The 20,797-nt window shown below is 38.4% G+C and overlaps 2 protein-coding genes across 3 annotated transcripts in view; one reads left to right on the top strand and one right to left on the bottom strand.

The window, feature by feature from the left end:
- The window catches only part of prodhb (proline dehydrogenase (oxidase) 1b), a 38,344-nt gene extending 27,113 nt beyond the window's left edge, over positions 1-11,231 (bottom strand). For both annotated transcript variants that reach the window (XM_073860533.1, XM_073860534.1), the window contains exons 1-2: positions 10,808-11,231; positions 8,032-8,240 (exon numbers count right to left, since the gene is read on the bottom strand). In XM_073860533.1, the coding sequence (XP_073716634.1) occupies positions 8,032-8,240; positions 10,808-11,143 (545 nt within the window). In that variant the 5' untranslated portion in view covers positions 11,144-11,231. The remainder of the gene's footprint in view (positions 1-8,031; positions 8,241-10,807) is intronic.
- A 1,120-nt stretch (positions 11,232-12,351) lies between these two features.
- The window catches only part of scarf2 (scavenger receptor class F, member 2), a 30,240-nt gene continuing 21,794 nt past the window's right edge, over positions 12,352-20,797 (top strand). The window contains exons 1-4 of the mRNA XM_055198416.2: positions 12,352-13,038; positions 18,725-18,783; positions 18,869-18,970; positions 19,504-20,026. Coding sequence (XP_055054391.2) covers positions 12,890-13,038; positions 18,725-18,783; positions 18,869-18,970; positions 19,504-20,026 — 833 coding nt within the window. The 5' untranslated portion in view covers positions 12,352-12,889. The remainder of the gene's footprint in view (positions 13,039-18,724; positions 18,784-18,868; positions 18,971-19,503; positions 20,027-20,797) is intronic.

Genomic DNA, 20,797 nt, shown 5'->3' with positions numbered 1-20,797 from the left:
GAACTCCATCTGCGCTCGACTGTACTGACACTCAGATCAGGCACTTCAACAAATCCAAAGGTTACACAACCACATGGGGTGCCATTTGTTTAGATTCAGTTCCTGTGATCTCCACATCCTCCCAACGGCAATCTGACCACGCTGCTCTTAACCGCCATCCACCGCTGCTTTTACACTGCGTGCGTCATGTTTTGACGTCTCCAATGTTCCAGCAGGAAGAAATGTTGAGATGTTGATGGGGTCAATAGACAGACGTGACCCTTGCTGGCTGCAAGTGCTTGGTTTAATGTAGTCGAGTTATAGAGTCGACATTTAGAAAATCATGTCTGTTTATCCCTTACTAGGCTTGTTTACTTTAAAGAAAATAATTTGTAATATTATGGCTAACTTACTGCAATAACGCCTCATTTGTTAAAGAGCAACTATCGTCCAATACACGGTTTTACATTTCCTTTGGTGTGTCAGACCGACATTATAATAATTCCTCCCGCTTCGGACTCAGCTTGTAAATTAACTCCTGTTAGCATTGCATTGTGAGCGAATCTTTCAAACATGGGAAGAAGCGTCAAATTTCCGGCTGACATCAGAGGTATTCAGGCCAATCACAACGTACAGATTAGCTGGCCAATCAGAGACACGGAGATTTTCAAATCGATGAGTTTTGTACAAAATCAATGCGTTTGGGGAAGGCAGGATATCTGGAGCAACAAAAATGTACAGTATGTGGAAACTAATGTGTTTTTTGAACCATAAACCATGCGAACACATTGTATTATACTAAATACACAAAATAACATTGTTTTTTAGCAATGCAATAGGTGCACTTTAAGATTACTCAATTCATTTGCTACTATGATCTAACAATTAACAAAATCTACAGCATTTATTTGTTTTTGTTAATGTAAGTCCATTCATTCAATTGTTTATTTGTGTTAGTTAACTGTGCAGTAGCCTCTTATGAAACGGCTGAAATTCCACAAGGGGGCGTATTTGTTCCTCAAACGTTGCACAATATACGTGACACCCGAATATTTCATTATAAATCGTGAATGAAAAGTGAGAGTCGCCTAATGTCCGGTAGTAAACTAATTAATAATCAATTGTTTGGAGATTGTAATGGACGTTTCTTAGTGGCAAGTTTGTGTTTTTTCAGTATGGACCTGCAAATGTAACTGTAACGTCAATAGTAAAACTTCAGCCTAAACGCTAGCATATAGCATTAACTAGCATATAGCGCTAACTCAGCAGTCACAACTTAGTTTTTAACATTGTAACAACATTTTAATTAATGTAATGAGTAATTTAATGTTAAGGGCGTACATCTCGACTGAAATCTCTAATGCACAAAGTTTACCTTAGAAGGAGGAAACAATAGTGTTTAAAGCAACACTATGTAGTTTTTTTACCTTTAAATAATTTCTCTAAAATTATTTCAGTGATAGAACAACTTTTAACTGGACAAATTGTACTGTTGCTGCAACCTGAGCAGCCTCCTAGCTGCTACAAGCACACTCTGAAAGTGGCGGTGGAGGGTAGAGCACACAGCCCCGCCCCTCCACCTGCATGCAGAAGAGTGTCTGATACCAGGCACTGTTGCACTTTTCAACCACATGGGGGAGCTGTAAGTAATTTTCACATGGAAACTACATAGTGTTGCTTTAAGGCTCACGATATGTCATTACCATGAACAAAACTTGAATTATTCATCTGTGCCATGGTAAATACAGTACAATTAGAATACAATTTACATTCTACGGCACCTTTAACATATAACATAACATCAACAACAATAACAATGCAATTTTGTTGCATATATATCAACTGCATTGACTGTTTTTCTTCAAAATGATACAAGGCAGGAATGCCGTCGGAATTCTCTGGGAACAATCAGCACCGAGCTCTTGCATATTAGATATCAGCCTACTCAGATGCCACATCCTCTTGCATCTCCTCTCTATCACACCCTTGATAATGCGGAAAAGCCAAGCTGAGCACTCTATTCTGTGTAACAGCATTACAGGATCCATTGGGCTGGATGTTAATGCAATATTGATAGGGGCAGAGGCTCTAAAACACACATAACGAACATAAATTAGCTTTTATTAGCCAGTGACCAGGCTGGGTCCTCTGTGGTTGTAAAGAGCATTTCCAATAAACGCTCCATTTCAGGTCATTTTTGCCATTAAGAACATGTTCGCAGTGATGTAGCGCCCTGCGCTGATGGATAAGGGGAACTGCAGTGTATATTTTCGGCCTGATGTAAGAAGGGACACGTCCAAAATTGCTTAGACCTCTGACGAGCTGCGTTTGGAAACGAGAGCAGTGATGTAAAGGGGTAGTCGTTCATTTATCGGATCTCACTCCAGCCCCGGCTGCTTTTTTCTCCGAATCTAAATGGCATTTCATCCACACTTCTATCTCTGTCTGTCTCTCCCACATTTCATTTATATTTCTAGAAGCAGACTCTTGGGAAAAGTACTGACAATCTCATTTCCTAAAGGTCAATGACAAGAACAAATGAAGATAATTTTTAATCAAATGTCAAAACGTTGACACAGCTGCTGATATGTAGGTAAGGTTATTGGTTAAGGATCTCAGCTGATAACTGAAAAGTCGTAGCGAGTTCAGATACAGGTTGAAATGAATCTGAAAGTTCCTTTCAGAGTTACTAAGATCACAACCTCTAAGGAGAGATCACAACTTTTAAAATTGCTGCAAAGAGACGGCAGTTTCAACAATTAGTGTTGAAATTGCATGGAGTGAAAAGCGTCTGCTATTAAGGAAGTAAGGCAATTGAATATTTCAGTGACAACCAAGAAATGAAGCAATTCGATTACATTGATTTTATAAGCACTTTGCAATAGGGTTGTATTTGTTAAAGGGCACCCTGACTACAAACACATGTATGGACAACGCTATCTCACGAGAATTCGTATATATTTTACGAGTAGGCTAATTCGTATTAATTCATACTCGATGATCGTTTAGGGATGTGAATTTATGCAATTTCCCATATTCGATGATTGTTTAGAGAAGTCAATTTATGCAATTTCCCATATTCGATGATCGTTTAGGGATGTGAATTTATGCAATTTCCCATATTCGATGATCGTTTAGGGATGTGAATTTATGCAATTTCCCATATTCGATGATCTTTTAGAGATGTCAATTTATGCAATTTCCCATATTCGATGATCGTTTAGAGAAGTAAATTTATACAATTTCCCATATTCGATGATCGTTTAGAGAAGTCAATTTATGCAATTTCCCACATTCGATTATCGTTTAGAGAAGTCAATCCCATATTCGATGATCATTTAGGGATGTGAATTTATGCAACTTCCCATATTCGATGATCGTTTAGAGAAGTCAATTTATGCAACTTCCCATATTCGATTATCGCGGCCCCCCCAAAGAAAATTTATGACAAAAACTGTTCTAAAATTTAACATTTCAATTAAACAAAATATATTAAGTTATACAAAGTAGTGCAGTTGGTTAGCAGCTTTATTTTTTTTAGGTTTAATTACACAGAATGTGATAATTTAATGTATTTTATAAAATGTTATACAACTGGGGCTCCCTGGCACCATCTCGCGGCCCCCCTGGGGGCCCCGGACCCCAGTTTGAGAACCACTGGTTTAGAGAAGTCAATTTATGCAATTTCCCATATTCGATGATCTTTTAGGGATGTGAATTTATGCAATTTCCCATATTCGATGATCATTTAGAGAAGTCAATTTATGCAATTTCCCATATTCGATGATCATTTAGAGAAGTCAATTTATGCAATTTCCCATATTCGATGATCATTTAGAGAAGTAAATTTATTAGGGCCGGGACTCGATTAAAAAAATTAATCTAATTAATTAGAGGCTTTGTAATTAATTAATCTAAATTAATCGCATTTTAATCGCATATAAATATTTGACCTGAGAACATTAAGAAGTAATTTTTTACATGGATTTTAGTACAATGAATAATGACTGAATACATAAGCTTAAGCAACAAAATATTGTTTATTGAGCCCTATTCGGACAGGATTAGTTTTACAGGGGTAGATGGCGTAATGTAATTTTACCACAGGACGTCGGTAATATTAATGGTCAAATCGGACGGGATTAGAAATCTCTGTAAAACATTCAGAAGTGGGAGAGGTAACTCGTTGGCGCAGCGCGTCACCTTTCGTCTTAACGTGCACGTTACCTTGCTTCCAGATATCAGATGTGCAAACAACATGACACAGACAAGGAAAACGCGAAACACTGTGTTTAATTTCAGTTTGGAGAGAACGTCAGTTTCATAAACAGTTCCATGCCTCTGAGAAGTAAATTTGACTTTTTTTTTAAAAGTTTGTGTCGTGTTTTATTCAGAAACTGACTTGTAACTGACTTGTTTCTCCGTCTAGAACGCAAGTAAATGCTTCTTTAAGCGCTTTTATATTTAAAAGAAACCCGCAAATTAAAAGGAAATGACGCGATTTACGTGTATATTTACAGCTGGTCTATTCGCACTGGATTTGTATTACCTGAGGTAATTTCTCCGGACCTTTTTACAGAAGGTAAAAGACGCCGTAATCTTTACTGACATTGTCCGTAATGATTACTGACATGGAGCATTCGGACTGGACTAAAATCACAGAGAAGCTCTGATAAAAACTTGCTTTACCCCACATCCCTATGTAAAACTAATCCCGTCCAAATAAGTCGTTGTGCCCGGAGTCGGGCTAATGTCCACGCTAGCTGCTGTATGTTTTGCATTGAGATGCTCGATGTGCTGCGTTTATATTTTAATTCCTTGTTGAATAGCTTAAAAACGACAATGATTTTATCGACGCTTACATCCTTTGGTTTTTTATAAAAAAATTCCCATCCACGGGGCCAACCAAAGCGATCTCATCAGCCTCTTGGTTCATGTTCACTGTGGTTTGTTGTGAAGTCATGAACGCTAGTTGGTGCTCCAGTATAATCGGTCCGCCGAAACTCATGAGAAATGTTCCGCGGTGCAAAAATAAGTGCGATTAAAATGCGTTAAAAATGTTTAACGCGTTATTTTTGTGTAATTAATTAATCTTAATTAACGCGTTAAAGTCCCGGCCCTAAAATTTATGCAATTTCCTTTATTCAATGATTGTTTAGGGATTTCAAATTATGCAATTTCCCGTATCCGATGATCTTTTAAATTGACGATCAGTCAATCGAATAATCATTAACTGTAGTGCAATGAGCCTTTATTGCAGTGGCATATCCAAAGACATAAAGTGCATAAAAAATGCCAGCTTCCTCACGCAAAATAAAATATTTTATTTTGTCTAAATAACATGCTAGTGGGATTGTAAAATGAGTCAAGGTGCTTTGATAAAATCAACAATTTAAACTTATCTCGTACTGAAATATAATGAATAGTAGACACAATAGTGTATAACTCCGCCTCTGGTAACCGTCACATGAAAGTCAATGCGCCCATGTCAAAATAAAAGTATCATCAAGTGTTATTTTTTCTAGTTCTACAGTTCTATTTCTATTTTGTTTTAGAGTTTATTGCCAGAATTTAAGACTACATTTTAATTTGTTTATTAAAACGACTTCTTGTCTCCCTCCATGTGTGTATCTGTGTTAGCAGCGTTGCTATGCTAATCATAGAAGCTTTCCTGAAGAGCGTCTTTGCTTTCAGTATGCTAACCGTATTTGCATTTTCTGTATCGGACCCTATTAAATCCACTGCAGGTGCCATTTCATTGCGTTGGCAGCCAGCCTCGTCTCGAATGACTTTAAAAAGCCCAGGTGTGTGTTTGGCATCATGGCTAGTTTAACCTCTGCACCTCGCTTCATTTTTTTTCTCCGGCTGTATGTGTTTTGCACAGGCGCCGCACACACATGCATGATCTTGCTTATTTGACAATTGTTAAGTTTTATCGATTTAATTCTTATCGACAATTAATCGAAGATCAATTAATTGTTAACATCATACGACCACATTCGTAAGTTTTTGTGCGATTTGCCTTGACCCCTGTGACGTTGGGGTTTGGTGCGGGGTTGGGTTTCGTTGTTGTTTTTTTTCATGAAAATTGTACGTTTTTACACGCTTAGCTTCATATGAATTCATACGAATTAGCCAACTTGTATAATATGTAGGAGTTTTCGTGAGATCAGGCTGGTTTGGCTTAACTCTTTCCTCGCCATTGACGAGTTATCTCGTCACTTAAAAAAAACGCTTGCCTGCCAATGACGAGTTTTTACGGCAATCCATATTTCTGCTATTATCCAATAGGTGCCGCTTTTAATAAACAAAAATGCAGTTATCTCAGCTTTTTGATCAAAATTGTTATTTTTAAAGTAACCTACCCTTATTTGAGAGGTGATAAAAAGAGAACAAATGAAGATAGGGATGACTTTTTTGTATGAAAGTAGAGGGTATGTTCTTTCATTTGATATATTGTATGTTTATATATTTAAAGATTTTTTTTCTGGAAGGCATTAAACTTTGTGAAAATCATAAAAAATGATGCCGCTTGCTAAAAATTTTTAAATACACTCGCGTAGATTTGTAGATAGATTAGATAGATTAACACTGGGATTGGCTATATGAATGTGAAATTAAAACAGTACAAATGTCAGTTTTAATAAACTTTTTTTACTCGGAGGCTGCCATTTTGTTTACATCACAATATATCTGAGATCAAATGGCCACAGTGAGGTAAACATGGTAAACAAGTCTGTAGAAATATTTTGCAACAACCATTACACGTCAACGACCCAAATGCACTATGCGCGAAATATAATAAAGGCCAACATACATAAAAATGAGTATGTTGGGGAGTACCTGCTGGGATTTTTAAGTAATACAAAAAAGTCGAGGTACCCTTTAACATTACAGTAGTTAAATACAGTAGTTAACATGAACTAACAATGAGCAATAAGGCTTTTTAGCATTTATTTATCTTTGTTAATGTTAGTTAATGCCCAATGCACAATTGTTCATGTTAGTTAATTGTGCATCAACTATTTTTTATTAATAAATGCTGAAATTGACACGAACTAAGATGATTAAATGCTGTAGAAATATTGTTCATTGGTAGTTTGTGTTAGCTAATGCATTAACTAATGTTAACAGCTACAAATGAGGGATTTTCTAAGGGATCCAGAGGACAGAAACACTAATAGAAATGTATACCTTGTAATGCACTGCAAGTCGCTTTGGAGTCTACAAATGCATAAATGTAAATGTAATTGTGATCCTTGCTTGGCAAGCATTGCTTATTCATAATTCAGAAACCGATAAATAAAAGGTTAATCATGCCAGCACAATATAAACTACTATAAAACATTTGCTGCTTTTGTGAAAGAGGAGTAACGCTTGACGGTCTCCGTTTAGCCTTGGGATCCTCGTGACAAAATTCCTAAAGAGTGAGCTTGCCATTAGCCCCAATATCAACCAATGAGAAACAAAGGGCCTTGACCGAGAGAGCCAATAACACCTCAGCTCTTTGTTTACATCTGTGACAACATATCAAATCTCTGTCTATTTCAGTGAACTATATCCGCATGAGCGAAAACACAGCATGGTCATTAGCTTTCAGGCCCTCTACCAAAAACTACATTCACATAAACATTCACTTATTTAACATAAACATTTGGGCACAATCTTTAAAATACATAGAAGTAAAATTATAAAAGGTCTTTTGTAGGTAATAAGTTAATTTTGTAAGAATTAAACAAAGTTTGTCCGCTACAGCTTTATGAGCAAAATAATTGCACTTGTTTATATTCTTTATAATCTTATAGACAATATCTATATCACTCTTTGTATTATTTGGCCTTTAACTGGCTTAATCTGGCCCATGTTTGCTGTGATTAAATTCCTACACATTTAAATTACCATCTTGAGCAATGTACTATCTAGGCCACAGACATTTCCTCGATTGTATTTCTTTTAATCGCTTAGATCTTACAAATCACCTTGGTGCATGGCTGCATGCAATCGATCGAAGCAGATTAAACTGTTAAACATGGTACAGATCTCGACACTTACTCCATCTCTTTCCTTTCCGCTTCATCTTGCGGCAGATCCTCTTCCACGCTGTAATCCAGCACAGCACCTACTCCATACGCCTGGTTCCTCTGTATGAGGGTCCTGATGGAGTTATGGTCTTCACCAGCCACAAACTGACCATAGAAAGTCATTTTCATGAACTGCTCGAACATCTTCTGTCCCAAGACTTTTCTGCTAAGATCTGTTATCTGATGGGAGAAACAAAGCAATTCTGGAAAATTGTATTTGTTGAAGAGTTTGAATTCAGTCTCTTCAAGCTGGATTTTTGTCTTTGGAGTTTTAACATACAATATATAAAAAGAAAAGAAAAGATGATGATGTTTTATCTTCCCACAGACAAACAATTTATGCACACACACTGATATTTATAGAAATATACTGACATTCGCAAGTAGTACTGTATTATATTTTATGCTATATATGCAAACATCTTTCACAGCAACTTTCCCTTATCTGCAAAATGCAATTTTCAAAATATGCCCATATCACCGTATGATCTGAATTCGTTTTGGGCACTACAGTACTTGATATATGGATATTGAGTTTTGGAGGCAGGGGCTTCGAAATGCTTCATAAACAAAAAAGTTTGGACGGTTTATGTAGCATTCAATACAAAGCAGTACAAATTTATGTACAAATAAAAAATTTATAATATAGATTTGAAAGTCAAACAGATGCATGGAGAAATTGCCTTTTTCGGTTTATTATTTCTTTAGTAAGATAGAACAATGTACTGTATACAATATAAATACTGTGAATATCGAGGACATGTTAAACAAACACAGGCAGACCTGCCATTGTTTTCTGGCTATAGAGGGGACACATTAAATGATTCAGGAACAGATGGCAGGGGTTCTTATCAACATAGTTCGGTTCGGCACAACAAAGCACGAGGCACTAAATATCTAAACAACACTGAAAGTTACATCTAGGTAAGCAAGCATTTTCATCTTTATCAATGTTTATGTGTTCTGTGCTATTAATCTTTGAACAAGCAAGTTCACCTCGATGTTGACTATGGAAATCCTACATCAGGGCTAGTTAACTGGCGGCCCGCAGGCCAAATCAGCCCTCCAATCATCTTTATCCGGCCCGCTGGTCATCTTTGTCTGATTTAAAATCAGCGTGGTTACTTTAAAGCTGCCTTTCCACTGATAAATGAAGGCCAATAAACAAGATAGAAAGAGTCGGAAAGGAGCTGCGTGGGGTGCCAACAATCTGGAAGTGATGTATTTCAGTGTGTTCCAATCAAAACACTGTGCGAGGTGAAAATTATAATCTTTTTTGTTGAACTTTATGAGTAACACCTGAATCCTTAAAAAATAACTAAATACTGATTAGTAAGTAAATTATTAAGTATAAATATATTCGTAGATTAACTCTTTCGCCGCCATTGACGAGACAACTCGTCAGTTAAGAGAAAACGCTTCCCTGCCAATGACGAGATTTTCCGTCTTTCCGCAATACCGCTATTATCCACCAGGGGGCTTCCACAACTTATACAACCGGATGTAGCACCTCACATGAAATAGAAAGAACTTCGTGTATGTTTTAAAGATCGCTCTGCATCTGATCTCTATCAAAAGTCCTTCACAAAATGGAATTATCTCAGTTTTTTTCTTAAAATTGGGTGTTTTTGCAGAAACCTACCCATATTTGAGAGGTGATAAAAAGAGAAATAATGAAGGTAGGATGAAACGTTTTTTTTTTGTTTGAAAGCAGAGGGTCTGTTCTTTCATTTGATATATTGTTTGGTTATATATTTAAAGAAGAACATTTTCTGGAAGGCATTAAACTTTTGTGAAAATCATGAAAAATGCTGGCGCTGGCTGGCAACTTTTTTTAAAAAAGCTGGCAGGGAAAGAGTTAAAGGCTCTTGGCTGGAATGAGCTTCTCTCCTATGTTGACACAGATTTACAATGAAACTGAAATTTCATTACGACTACCACTAGGGGGCGAACGTCGACAATTGTGTTCGAATGTAGTGTACAATGGGAAAGGCAGTTTTGCCTATATATCTCTAAAATGTTAAAAAAAGAAAACATGAAGTGCAATTTTAGTCATTAGGAGAAGAATGGCTATATGTTGTAATACTTAAAATATAACCATTAATGAAACATAAACAGTTATAAACAAAATAAGTTTAAGAGCTTTGCATTACAGTTACAGAAATACATGTGTTGATTATTTACACTTGTTGTTCATAGTTCAAGTATTAGCATTTGGCTCTTGCAATGTTAAACTGTAATTGTTTTGAAAATTTTAAAAAAGAAAATATGAGTTTTCAGTCATTAAAAGGCAAAATACAGCTCACAAGATGTGTGCATTTTTGAAAATCTATGTTTTTAATATCTGACCTATAACAAAAAGTAACAAAAACAATATAAGTTATATGTAACATAATAATAATAATAATATAATAGGTAAAGTAGAAAATATATAAAAAGTAAAAAATAGGCGTAAAAGTTTGGCCTGCATCAGATTTAAATTTTTTTTAAATCTGGCCCTCGAGGAGGAGTATTGGATGACCCCTGCACTACATCCTAACTCCATTACTTCTTCCTGGCCAAATGTCATTTCTGAGCTTACAAAGTGTAAAAGTGCAGGGAAGTGTAAAACAAGAGTTAATTCAGATAGGTCAGCACGTGCATGTGAAAATGTTAAAATATATGCAAAACAAAATATATGCAAAACCTTAATGCACATCTTTAATGGGTTATCTGATTTAATTGTGTGCATTAAATGCATTACATACCTCTTTGTTCTTATCAACCAGGATGTCATAGGAGCACAGTTTAAACACTACCAAGCTCCTAAGTAACTCAAGAGTATTTTTGCTCTGGTAGGCGTCTCTGGTCTGTTCAAAGTCAATGGAGATCTTATTATTATTGAAGGAGGCATCTCGCCTGCCTTGAACAAGCTCCTCACGTGCGTTTGTTTTGGTAGGGTCGCGCGCATGATGACTCCGACGATAACCGTGTCGAGTTGGTAACGTCAAACTCCTAATGTTGCTGTCAAGAGTCACAGCACCAGTAGCAGATAAAGTTTTGCGAAGAGACATGTCGTAGACTTTGGTTGTGACAATGTGCATGGAATATACATGAGCACAACTGACTGCTCAGTTGCTAAAAGAAAACACTTTCTGTCTCTCGGCTATTTATTTAAGAGAACCTGAAAGAACCTCCCGTTATTTAAATTAGGGCGATGAAGAAAGGCTGATTGGTCAAGCGTTCTGACGTAGTACGCATGAGACGCCTTAAATAAGATTCCTCTGCATAATGAGAGAAACTTCAAAGACTGCTTTACTTCCAGTGAATTCATAAATGGTCTGAAACATTTACTTAGTGTTTCATGTGCTCTTAATCGTCACAGATTAATTTATTTAGCGTTTTATATGCTCAATTTCGTCACTTTGGTGTTTAATGGCGCAAAAGGTCTGTGTGCATGTCTAAGTATTAACAGAAGGTGGAGCCATTGCATCATTTTGAATTATTCCTTTACAGGACCGAAGGAAAAATTACAGATATAGCAAAACTAATTTTTTTAAATCAGTTTTGTTACTATATTGCAATGTTTTATTTTGTGTTATTTTACTGTATTATTATTATTATTATGTGCATTAGCAGCAGTGATTTATTTATGACTTTATTTTTAAAATAACCACACTTCCGATCGTGACAAAACTACCGAATGTCTAACTTACATACCGAATGAATGTGCGTTTCAGTTTTAGCTGTTTTTAATTGAAGATGAAGATTTAAAATCTATTTTACTGTAGTACATTGTAGTATAATGCAGGATATTATAGAAATACTACGCTTTGTTAATGAATAATATTGTATTCTGTAGTATTACTACAGTGAAGTAGCCTATACTTAATAAATACTTCAGTATTTATTATGGTAAGGTACTATTCTAGTATTTTACTCTATAGTAGTATAGTTTTAAGAATTTACCTACAATGTACTGTAGTAAAGTAAACTACACGTACGGCTCAAATAATGGATGGTTTTATTTAACGATAATAATTAAAAGTTATTGGGGTTAAGGTCTGTAGCCTACTATACTTTTGAAGACAAAACAAATCAGAAAAATATCCCCGAAAGTTACATTTGAAAGAAAAAACGCACCTCTACTCTAAAAATGTATCACATTTGGTAACCTATAGACTACTGTAGCTAATTTGAGCTCGCGCCATTTGCGAAAGGGAGCGAAAACGCGCTCGTGCCCGTGTACGCGCAAGCGTTGAGGCGGGATACTGGGGGGGCTGGATGAGGGATTCACGGTGAAGTCCAGTCACACCCGCGCGATTGCTGGGGTGGTTTCGGTTAGGATTTGGGGAAAGAGAGCAAGCGAACCGAAGTCCCAAGAGATAGGGACACGAATCAGGAATTTCCCTTTTGAGAATAAACCCGTTTGAACGGCCCTGGACGCACATAAAATCACGCAACCCGTTTGTTCCTCTACACTTTAAAGCTTATCGATTGCACTTGGAAAATAATAGCGGGTTTATTTGGGCATATCTGAAGTTTTTCAGCAATGAACCAGTTATATCTAACAGTGTCTGGGGCGCAAACTAAAGCCAGAAGTTCTCAGGAACTGGGGCTGGACGGAGAAAAGTTTTTGGTTTTATAACGTCTCCGCGACCTCTCCTCTTTCTCTCCTCTGCTTTTTTTCCAGCCATTGGATTCCGAAAAACAGCGGATAAACATACCGTTACCATTTTTTTGGGGATATAGTAACTCACAAACATCTTTGAAGGTTTTGAGTCGATGGTTTCGAGGCTGTGGAGATACAAAGTGATAGTGTGAATTTCTGGAGATTGTACACGAGAGGAATGCTGAGTAGAGCCGCATGGAGAGATGATGCTTCTGCCATGGCACCCAAAGGCACTTTAGTAGTTTTTGTGGTTTTGCTTTTATGCTTTTGTACCGTTTTCAGTCAAGAACTCAATCCGAAGGGCAGGAATGTGTGCAAAGCTCCAGGGTAAGTTGGATAAAATGTTTGTTTTGGGGGGAGGAAAGATTAGCTTCCTATGCTTTGTGATACTTTGTTTTTTCCAAGTTCATGCAAATTCCTTAGTTCTGAGTATAGCAATTATTCTTAACATTTCCAAAAACAAACTTTATCAAATCAAAGTTTATTAAATGCACAAAATACACATGCAACTGCAAAAAGTTTTGCTGTGATCTCAAAGAACGAACAATCTTCTATCAGTAAAGTTAAAAGTTACAGGAAAGGTCAAAAGATGATTCAAAATTACATGTTGCGTAGGTAACATTTAAAAGTTATTTTATTTGCTGTTACTACTATTATTTTAGTATTATATGTGATAAGCGCAAAGAAAAAGTGTTTAATTGTTAACTTAAGTATTTTTAGGTTATGTTACAAATTATTTTAATCTGATGTGTGCCAATAAGTGCAGTTCCTATCTGATGGACTATAGGGGGCGACACCAGTTACTCAAGGACTGAAGTCGTGGCACAGTTTTCATACTTTAAGAAACAACAAAAATGTTTGTATTAACCTAAATAAATGAAGAATTACGAGACAAACCCTTTATCGGGTTACTCTTAAGTAAAGAGGAATCTGATAAACACTTATGTTTATCTTAAATTATCAGTCATGTAATAAACACATTTCATGTTAAACATTTTTATTATACAACTGCATTTTAAGTGCACATGTGAAGTGTGATTCTTGCGATCTCAGATTCATTGCAGATGTAAACTATTCCCTGACTTAAGCAGAAGTAATTAATCAAGGGTGCGACATCTAACCATAACACATCAGCCTACTACATCCCATCCACTTGGAATGAAATGTAGGTCACATTTTATTCCAAGAAGAATAGATGGAGAAGGGACAACGAGGTCGGTGCTGACATCCAGATGCTTTTTTGAAATCACAAAGATTTGCCAACAAATATTGTACAGCTTTCAAAGGCTAATAGTAGATTTGGAGATGATATGAGGGCAACCAACAATACAGCTATTAATAGGCCATTTCATCAGGTTTATCTGTCGATAATCTCAAAAGGGCCAAATTACAGATTTAGATTTTAGGTCTTCTTGTGAAATTGGTCTTTTGCTACGATTATTTTTTTTTATCTCCTATGCAATGTTGTTTCATTTCAGCTCCTACATTGTAGTGATGCAGTACTCAAGTCCGGTGTCGGACTCAAGACCAGTCTCGAGACCGATTTCTGCTTTCTCGGACTCGTCTCGGACTTGTTCCTTCAAAGACTCGGTCTTGACTCTGTCTCGGACAGTGAGAGGAGAAGGACTCGTAATTTCAGACCGAGTTCTCTAGACCAACCGGTGTCGGACTCAAGACCGGTCTCGAGACCGATTTCTGCTTTCTCGGACTCGTCTTGGACTTGTTCCTTCAAAGACTCTGTCTTGACTCTGTCTCGGACAGTGAGAGGAGAAGGACTCGTAAATTCAGACCGAGTTCTCGAGACCAACGCATTTTTTATGTTCATATAAACACATAACAACAATAATAATAAAATGCAATGTTGACGGGCATTATTTGAAAATGACATCCCATGGTGCAATGCAAAGATACTGCCATCAGAGCCGTTTATTTATCTGTAGAAAAATAGGCAGAAGATGATGCGTGTGGTAGGGATTTTTTAATGATAGTTAAAGCAAGCATAGTCCATTAAGACATTAAAGGCCAATTTATACTTTTGGGTTAGGTGCGCGTTATAGGTGCGCGTTATAGGTACGCCGTAACATACGCATAGACGCGAACCCTGTCGCCGTAGCCTTCGCAGTACCTGATGTGCACCTCCTCAAAAATGTAACTACACGTCAAAACGACGCAGACCGCAAGATCTGTGATTGGTCGGCGTGAATGCATTGTGTTTCCTCCTACGCATTTCGGCGGTGTAACTGCAGAGCAACACAAACGCAGAAGTATAAATGCTCATGACGGCGTTGCCTACGTGCGTAGCGTCTGGCGTACCCTACGACGTAACCCCGACGCAAAAGTATAAATTGGCTTTAAGACTGCTCCTCTAAACAATTCCCAATCTAGCTTAGTCTGTAGGCCTAACTGTTGATTATTAACCGGGGTGATATTAAATCATGAATTTAAAAAACTTCCTTGTTTTTATGGTCTCGGTCTCGACTCAGACTTGCTTCCTCAAAGATGCGGACTCGACTGTATTTGAAAACCAAAGGACCCTTTAAAGACTCGGTCTTGACTCGGACTCAACTGTATTTGAAAACCAAAGGACTCGGTCTCGACTCGGTCTCGACCCTTCAAAGACTCGGTCTTGACTCGGCTTAGTCAGTCTCGTCCTCATCACTACTACATTGTAGGGGAATTTCTTTAGCGGTGTTAACTTCTGAATTGTTTACCCCGTTGTTCTTAAATGTGTTTACTTTGAGATTAGTGGCTCCAGATAGTTATCGCAGGATTCGAGATCAAAATGAAACCAGCAGATACCATCTAGCTTGTATTCTCGCAAACTGTGCTTTTCACAAACGACAGACGTTGACAGGAAGTTCACGTTCATTTTATAAAATTGCTCAGAATTTCCACACAGGATTTATTGTTGTTGAACCACGTTGGCCCCTCCAGCTGTTGACTGATGCTCAATTTCCATTTGTTTAAGCTTTTATCCCCGTACACGAACGAGGGTCTAGCTTCTTGTCATGGCTGTGGTCCGTATGTTAAATTTGACATTGAGCAGAGAAGTCAGGGCTGTGGTGTAGATCATGTCTGTGGATGACACGCACACATAGGCTAAACAAACTCTGAGTGAAGGCAGAGAGCAGACCCCTCGCTTCAGAGGAAGCAAACGTGTGGACAAGGCCTCATGGAGGTCACATGTGGTGGAATATGAGGGGCAGCATATGTCTTACATCTAAGTACTTGGATAGCATTTGGTTTTAAAGAGAAGCACTTGAGCTAGAGATAGGAGGGATCATTTGTTAGATGTAAAGAAAAGTCATAAAAGCTTTTATGTTGTAGATGTTGTACTAGATAATATAAATGAAGCAAGAGTTAAATAGTCAATTCAAAATCTGGTACCTAGAAATATTATGTGAATCTCAGAAAAGGATATTCAGGTCACATTTCATATAGTTAAAAACACTACCTGTCAAAAGAAACACTAAACTGAAATGTTTATGGTTTTGCTGACAAAAAAATAGTTGTGCCAAGAATTAATTTCTTTTATTAGAAAACCTAAATTTTATTAAATGACTGAATATTAAAGGAAAGCAGCCAAAATTTCTTTAATATTGTTTTAAAATTGTTTCAAAACTTTTGAGCGGTGTATCTTAACTCTTTACTCGCCATTGATGAGTTAACTCGTTAATTAAGAGAAAACGCTTCCATGCCAATGACGAGTATTTCATAATTTCGCAAAAGCAGCCAAAACTTCTTCAATATTGTTTTAAAATTGTTTCAAAACTTTTGACCGGTGTATCTTAAAGGGCGATTTATAGTCGTGCGTAGATCCTACGCCTACGGCGTAGGCTATCCGTAGCCTGTCCGTAGCTCTGCGTAGCCTGACGCGCACCTCACAAAATTTTTAACAGCGCGTCAGATCTACGCGGACCGCAAGCTCTGTGATTGGTCCACCAGAACCCCTCCCGTCAGGTTAAAAAAACTGCGTCATAGGTATTTCCGTTTGTGACGGTGAAAACAAAGATGAGCCAAGTTGAGGAGTGATTTAACTCAAACTGCATCAAAAATCGCTGTTTATTTACTTTCATCATTGCTGGTCTTCTCAAATTATACACAACAAGTTGCTGTTTCTTCTTCGTTTCCGGGTTAACTTGCTTAGCTTCTTCTTCTGTGACTTCTTCTGCTGCTACTGTGGTTACACGCGTGGATACTGCCTACCAGCGGTCGCGCGTGTGTTTGCACGTAGATGCGGACGACGACGCAAAAGTATAAATGAAAACCGACGCGGAACCTACGCCGTTGCCACTACGCCGTAGGACCTACGCACGACTATAACGAGCCCTTAACTCTTTCCCCGCCATTGACGAGTTATTTCGTCAATTAAGAGAAAACGCTTCCATGCCAATGACGAGTATTTCGTAATTTCGGAAAAGCAGCCAAAACTTCTTCAATATTGTTTTAAAATTGTTTCAAAACTTTTGACCGGTGTATCTTAACTCTTTCCCCGTGATTGACGAGTTATCTCGTCAATTAAGAGAAAACGCCTCCATGCCAGTGACGAGTATTTCCAGCTATCCATAATACCGCTATTATTAAACTTCTGCAACTTATAAAACCCGTAATTATTAACAGTTGTATGTCCGTGAATGTTTTCAAGATCGCTCTGAATCTGATCTCTATCAAAAGTCCTTTACAAAAATGTAATTATCTCAGCTTTTTGCTCAAAATTTGGTGTTTTTGAAGAAACCTACCCATATTTGAGAGGTGATAAAAAGAGAACTAATGAATGTAGGATAAAATGTTTTTTTTCTGTTCTTTCATTTGATATATTGTATGTTTATATATGTAAAGAAGAACATTTTCTGGAAAGCATTAAACTTTTGTGAAAATCATGAAAAATGCGCGGGCCGGGGTATTTTCCAACTCGTGGGTCCCTCTTTTAAGAAATTATTTTGACCGCCCCAGCTCGCCCCGCAACACTGTATCTATTTTTTCAACACGACCATTAAATCGACATACTAGGCATTGAAATGTAAATGAAAACAGGCTTTATTTCAGCCTAACCGCCACAGGCGAGAGTGTCAATAAAAGCTCTGGCTGCCCTGCCAAGGACGCTATAGAAAAGGTGTATTGGACGCTCGAATGCATTCTCTGAACTTCTCTCAAGCGCAGATTTCCGCCTTTTGATTGGTTGCCGCCCAACGTTTCCGCCTTTCGTTTGTTTGCCGCCGAACCGCGTCATAGCTCATTACCATAAAGTTGAACTGATTTCATCTCTCCTCGATGCGGCACCACGGCTCGCCGCCAGCTCTCAATGAAAATGAATGACTTTTTGACACTTTTTTGCCGGTGGATATATCGGTGCACCCTTAATTATGTAAGGTCTTTATACACCACTGAAAATATAGTTATATATATTTTATTGCATTTCTGTCAAGAGATCCTTCTGGACGTTACAAAATGCATCTTTAAATCCAATATTATGATGCAAATAATAATCCAAAGCTTCCTTCATACGTCTGTTCTTATATCTATTTAGTCTATGTTCTTCAAGCTTGTAAACACCATACCAGCTTGAACACTGGCCTGATTTAGTACCTTTGCATTACTAATCACATCAAGCTGTGGCATTATTTTGGATCCAATCATTGTTGCTCCATGCTTGCTGATCCAACAAGTTATCACTTCAAACGATTGTCTGGTTTCTATGTCGGCCTTCTGACAGCGAGAGGGTGGAGATGGGAATGAATGCTTACGCTTGTGTTTGTGCGAGTCTGTGTATGTTTGCTATCCTAAACATCTGCTCTTGTAAAGTTGAGGCAATCTGCAGATGGCACCCAGACATTCCCAGTGTTCCTTGCGAGCCACACGAATAAGATGCATGCTTAGATCTATCATAGACAGTTGAAATGTGGGTCAGTGTGTTTGCAAAATAGACCAATGCTGAATTTCAGCCGTCAGAGGTTGTGAGACTTTGTATTCACAATGTTCAAAATCTTAATTTGTTTTGTCATCTTTTTGAAAGGTTACAAGAGCTTGTGTGTTGCAGCGGATGGGCGCAACAAGGCGAAGACTGTTTAACACGTAAGTTCATTCTCTTGCATGATGGATCTCTTCTTGACTTGAAAGTTATTTGCATACAGTATTGATTATATTTATTTCTCTTCAGCTCTCTGTGAGGGTAACTTCACTTGTAATGAGAATGAGGTGTGCGTACGACCGAATGAATGCCGATGTCGTCATGGGTATTTTGGGGCAAGTTGTGACACAAGTGAGTACTTTGTTTTCTCCAACTTTTGGGGGTTTGTCCTCTGTAAAGGCTATCTATGTGCTTACGGTACATTCAGATGGGGCGTAAGCGTTGACGCGTCTCATTCAATTTAATGGGTTACGTCATGCGTTGCCAGACTGAATTGTGGATCCATCTGCGCCGCGTCACTGCCATGGCTCGCGGCAGAAGTTGAATATTTCTCAACTTTCAAGCGGCAACGTGTGCGTCAGCCAATCAGATCGCCTTATGCACATAACCTAGGCAGAGCCAGCCAATTACGTTTATAGAAGACCGAAGCATGTGTTGCACCACTGTGATTGGCTGTGGGCCACACTTCATACAAGCCTTCTGTCAAGCGTTAACGGATGTGCTGTTACCGTGCTAAAAGTTTCAAACATTTAAAATGTACCATCTTCCCAACACAATCTCATGGCAGTACGTACCTACAAGGTTGCTAATCTATATGAATCCATATTGTTAAATGTCTTACAAGTATATAGACAACAAACAGTGTATCTTTTTGCATTTCTTAGAGTGCCCGCCTCAGTTCTGGGGTCCAGACTGCAAGGGCAAGTGCACGTGCCACCCCAACGGTAAATGTGACGATGTGACCGGGAAATGCACCTGTTACCTCAACCGCTGGGGTAAAAACTGTGAGAAACCCTGCCATTGTCAACAAGGGAAGTGTGACCAAGAAACCGGGAAATGTACCTGCCACGCGGGTTTCTGGGGAGCACAGTGCAACAACAACTGTTATTGCAGCATCAATTCAGTGTGCGAGCAGAGCACCGGACGATGCATCTGTAACCCGGGCTGGTACGGGCGTAACTGTGGGGCTCAGTGCACTTGTAACAACTCACCCTGTGAGCAGTTTACAGGGCGATGCCAGTGCAGGGAGAGGCTCTGGGGTCAACACTGTGATCGCTACTGCCAGTGCGGAGTCCATGGAAAGTGTAACCCGACAGATGGCTCGTGTACCTGTAAACCCGGATACAGAGGGAAGCTGTGCCGGGAACCATGTCCTGCTGGCTTCTATGGACAAAACTGCAGAAACAGGTGAGGAAAACATTTGAACTTCTTTAGTTTTTACAATAAGACCACAAAAGGGAAAAAAGTGGCAAAAGTCTTATTAAAATCTTATTATTTGTGTTATGCAGTGTTGGGGAAAGTTACTTTTAAAACTGATGCATTACAATATTAAGTAACATACTTTTCATGGAAAGTAATACTTGCATTACTTTTAAGTTACCTTTGCGTTATGCTGCGTTTACACCAACCGCGTTTGAGGCGTCAAAATCGCGTCTACTGCGCCTAGTTTGCTGCTTGAACAGTTTGAATGCATTTGCGCGTCTAGAGCGAAGTAGACGCACGGAAAAAACAAGCATTTGATGTGCGTCAGAGGCAAAATCCGCTTCTTGTGGAAGGGGCAAGTGCTATGCGGTTTGCAAGATGGCTGATGTTGATTGTGCATTTAATGCGCCAAAGTTCTAATTTTGCAACTCGGGCGTCAGCAGCAAATTCTCGTCAAAGCAAAATGCACAAAAAGCACCATTCGCGTGTACCGCGCCAGACGCTCAATTCGCACGAATTAGACGCGCGAATGAGGCGGAATTGTGTCTACCGCGCCGCACCAAACGCCTCATCCGCGCTGCGAGATCTCCAGACGCGCGTCAATGCGTCTTCACATTGACTTAACATTGAAATCACTCACCCTTGACGCCTCTACCGCAGCTGGTGTAAACGCAGCATTACTTTTTCTTACTTGGCTAAGACTTAATCTCTTTCATTTGCATATTTCCATCGCAAAAATGTCAAGTTCTATCCTGC

This window comes from Misgurnus anguillicaudatus, chromosome 22, assembly GCF_027580225.2.
Source record: "Misgurnus anguillicaudatus chromosome 22, ASM2758022v2, whole genome shotgun sequence".
Taxonomy (NCBI): domain Eukaryota; kingdom Metazoa; phylum Chordata; class Actinopteri; order Cypriniformes; family Cobitidae; genus Misgurnus; species Misgurnus anguillicaudatus.
The sequence above is the reverse complement of the archived record's forward strand: the minus strand, read 5'-3'. Positions and strand labels throughout refer to the sequence as shown.